At 39.1% G+C, this 3857-nt stretch overlaps 1 protein-coding gene across 1 annotated transcript in view; it reads right to left on the bottom strand.

Moving 5' to 3' along the window:
- Positions 1–968: 968 nt before the first annotated feature.
- Positions 969–3857, bottom strand: part of Amtn (amelotin) — a 15337-nt gene continuing 12448 nt past the window's right edge. The window contains exons 7-9 of the mRNA XM_004647925.2: positions 3436–3462; positions 1893–2163; positions 969–1174 (exon numbers count right to left, since the gene is read on the bottom strand). Coding sequence (XP_004647982.2) covers positions 1164–1174; positions 1893–2163; positions 3436–3462 — 309 coding nt within the window. The 3' untranslated portion in view covers positions 969–1163. The remainder of the gene's footprint in view (positions 1175–1892; positions 2164–3435; positions 3463–3857) is intronic.

Here is a 3857-nt window from a genome sequence, read left to right as displayed (position 1 = left end):
TGTGTGTGTGTGGCCAGCTCAGCCCACCAGGGGGCGGGGCTGGCTGGCATGTGGTGCTGGGGGATTGAACCGTGGTCCCCGTGCTTTGCTTAGTATAGCTTGTTCTAAGTAGGTGCTTTAGACCACTGAGCCATCTCACCAGCCCCCAACACTATAAATTTAAATCAGATTAAATCCTACTTTTTGTGTAAATGGAGCAAAAGTAACACCACATTGGTGTGTTTTAGTAATTATTTTCAACAATGCCATTTCCCACTCAGAATGGGACAAGAAAAGGGGAAGGGAGGAAGGAAGGGAAGAATATAAAAAGAAAATGGAAGCAGCTTTGTAAATAAGGAAGAGGAGAAGGGTTGAAGGGAGGGGAATGGGAAAAAAAGAACTAAGATATGTTATATACAGATACCCATTCCCTAAGATGAATGAGATCATTGCATATATCAAAAGTGTACCAATAAAATTAATTTAAAAAACTGTTAAAAATTAAACACTAATGACATAATCACTAGCTTTGACTCTTAAGGAGGCTGAAGATGTATGATTTATAGTAATTTATTTTCACTTTGTATTGTAAATGATTGAAAATTATTTGCTTATAGAAAATTAAATTTTTTCTCTTATGAGAGAGTGAGTCCTGAGGCAACTGAGAGATTATAATTTGTCCTCACATTGCTGAGTGTCCTTTCTGACCTTTGACCACTGTGCTCCCTACTTCCAGAGGACACCCTAGATCTAGATGTCCTAGAGCTCACATGCCATATAGATGTCCTAGGCCTATAGCATCACATCAACCAACATCCTAGGCTGAGCATGTCATGTCGATGTTCTGAAGTCATGGGTTTCTGAAGACATCCAGCTTTCTTCATCCCCAAAGAAGAAAAGAGTCAGTTTTCAAAATATATTTTAATACATGAATATTTCAGGTCTGAAGTAGCATAATGTAATATTTCAAAGACAAATTTACTCATTTAACTATTCTTTTCAAAAGTTAGTATTTTCTACATTTAACATATTTTCTGAAATTTCAAAGAAAGTTTTCAGATAAACTAAGAGTTTCTTCTGAGATTCTCCAGTGTCTCAATCATAGTGGAATACATAATGTAATTAATGAGAGTCACATGTGTCACGAAATTTGAGGCTGTTTAGTTGAAAAACTTGGATACATCTCAGTGAATTCCTGGAAAAAAAAAAACCCACAAAATGCCTCTTAAAGATAGGCAAAAGCATTTTGAGTTTAAATATTCCACATGATATTAACTTTTTCTCCCCAAATTAGGCATTTTAGTATTAAATCTTTATTTTTTACCTAAGCATACTTGGTTCTGGATATTCCCACACATTAAATAATTATATTTGCTAGCAAGTGATAGCCTTATTTTTGCAACACTTTGAAAGTCTCATCTACAGATGGGTTCATCTGTTGTGTGAATACCAGCCTACTAGCTGCAGCTTGCAGTATTATGTTAGGAAAATTTGAGGCTCATTCTAAGGAGTTGGAAACCAGATCTCGATGAACTGATCTTCTTATGTCTCTGTGTCCAGTGTCTGACCTGGGCCTGTGGAGTGTGTGTGTGTGTGTGGGGTGGGGGGGTGTGTGTATTCAGGGAAGACAGGATGGAGAGGAACACAGCCTGCTCCCAAATATTTCCAGCTTTGAACTAAGATGGAAAGTATCTTATATCAGTAGTTAAATGTGTTCTTTCAGGTTTCATACCACAGGATTGATGGCCTGGTAAAAACATTTTTTCACTTTACTCAAATAAACAATGAGTGAGTAAAGAGGGCTTCTTGGTTAATTAAGATCAGCAGTTATCAAAGCAAGGCAAAGAACTATTTTCTCCCATTCTACAGGTGATCTTCATGTGAAAGCTACTTTCTAAGCTGAGGGAACTCACGATTTGGTGACCCTGTGATGGTCTGCTTTGTCGTATGTGTGGCCCTTTGGATGCCCGCAGGGGTGGTCACTTCAAAGTCATCATCAGTGACACCAGAAGTGGAGAGTTGGCCCACTGTGGTGGCCTGGATGTTAGCATTTGCTCCTGTTTGTCCTGCTGGAAGGGCTCCATCTTGGCCATCTGGATTAGCACCAGCCTGACTGATGGGCAGGATGCCTCCCGGGAAGAAAGGATGCAAGAGGAGGCCAGTGAAGATCTGGGGGCCCAGTGGCTAGAGGAGAGAAAGAAAAGCAGTTAACAGGGACACACTTGAGAGCTGGTTAGTTGATCTTTCATCTTTAGAGGGTAGAAAGCTGGAGATGGAGCAAGATGGAGAGGGTCGAGTAAGAGAAAATGCAAAGATCTGGTGTTCTTTGAGAGATGTGTTGGATAGAGTCACAAACGATGCTATTTTCATCAGTGGGAGTGGACCATCTTCCTTCTCTCAGAAAGGGAAAGCCCGATTAAGCTAGTTGCAGGAAAAAGAACCTAGTGTATCAGGAGAAATCTTAAGGTAGAAAATCCACACAGTAATGGTGGGCTAGCTACTTCTTTGCTATTGACTTAAAATATAAACTTTCTTTTTAAAAAGTACTAAGCAAATTTGGAGATTACAAAATTAAATGAGAGGGCTGGGGAGATAACTTGGTGGCATAAGCTCCTGTCTGGAAAGCATAAGGTCCTGAGTTTCATTCCTGGCACCAGTACAGCATGCCATCCTGGCCCCAGAACTGGGCATGATGGTGCATGCCTATAATTCCAGGACTTGGGAGGTTGGGACAGGAGGATCACTTTGAGTTTGAGACCAGCCTGGGGGCTACAGAAGTGAGCACAAGGCCAGCCTGAACTGCGTAGTAGGACCCTGTATCAAAATTTTTTTTTAAAAAAAGCATTCGTTCAAGTAGATTAATCAGCCATCTGATTTTCACAACTTGAATCTTGTTAATTTTTTATTTCAGGGCTTGTAACAAACTGGTCACTGTGCTTGGGTGTGACTACTGAGTGCCCTCAGCCCTTGGTATTTCAAAGCCTTGGTATATTCACTCAGAAATACTTCTCTTGCTCACTCAGTCACTCTTTGTGGTCTCTGAAGTAACACAATGAACTCTTGGAGTTTTTCCATTGTTTGAGGGATTCTGACTGGGTGGGTCAACACCTAGAAATCTGCATTTTAAAGTGCTTCTCAAAATCATCCTCAATTAGTGGGCCAAGAATGAAGTTTGGGAAACATTGTCTTAGACTTAAGAGACTCAGATGTAGATTTATGAGACCAGAACTAGAATTAGGCCAGTGGAGACAGAAACACAAGATTATTCAAAACTTAGTACAATGACACACTTTTGAAATAAGAGAAGTGAATAACAGTCATCAGGAAACAACTGAAACTGAGCAGACCACAGTCTGTGAGATTCAGCGTTGGTGGTCAAAAGAGACCATGTGAAGACAGAAGACGTTGTGGTAGAAGTGAAAGAAATGAATATGATAGTGATTAAATTGTTTTTACCAGTTCTTCAGAGCTTAGGATGGCAGCCTAAAAGCAAAATACAAATACAACATATTAGACAAGTTTTAATATATCAAGGGCAAATATAAAATGTAATTGAAAATAATTTAAAGTATTAAACTAGTAAAAGTGTAAGTTAAAGTATTATAAAGAAACATTTAAAAATTTTCAACAGTGTGTTAAACTGTCTTGTGATCTTTATTACAAAGCTGACAGCATATCTCAGAATTGTAATAGCATATCTCAGAATTGTAATATGCATTACTTGGGTAATGTGACATCAGCTTCACTGAAACAGTTACATGCTTTTCTACTTTGAGCACTAGATGGGTAGTGGAGGAAACTTGGGGATGAAGAGGGAAGAGTAATTCCACCGTCCAGTTGGATGCACCATATATATGCAATATATATATGCAATATAT

Source organism: Octodon degus, unplaced genomic scaffold (genome assembly GCF_000260255.1).
Source record: "Octodon degus isolate 3935 unplaced genomic scaffold, OctDeg1.0 scaffold00341, whole genome shotgun sequence".
NCBI classification, from domain to species: Eukaryota; Metazoa; Chordata; class Mammalia; order Rodentia; family Octodontidae; genus Octodon; species Octodon degus.
This window is presented reverse-complemented; position numbering and strand designations above follow the sequence as displayed.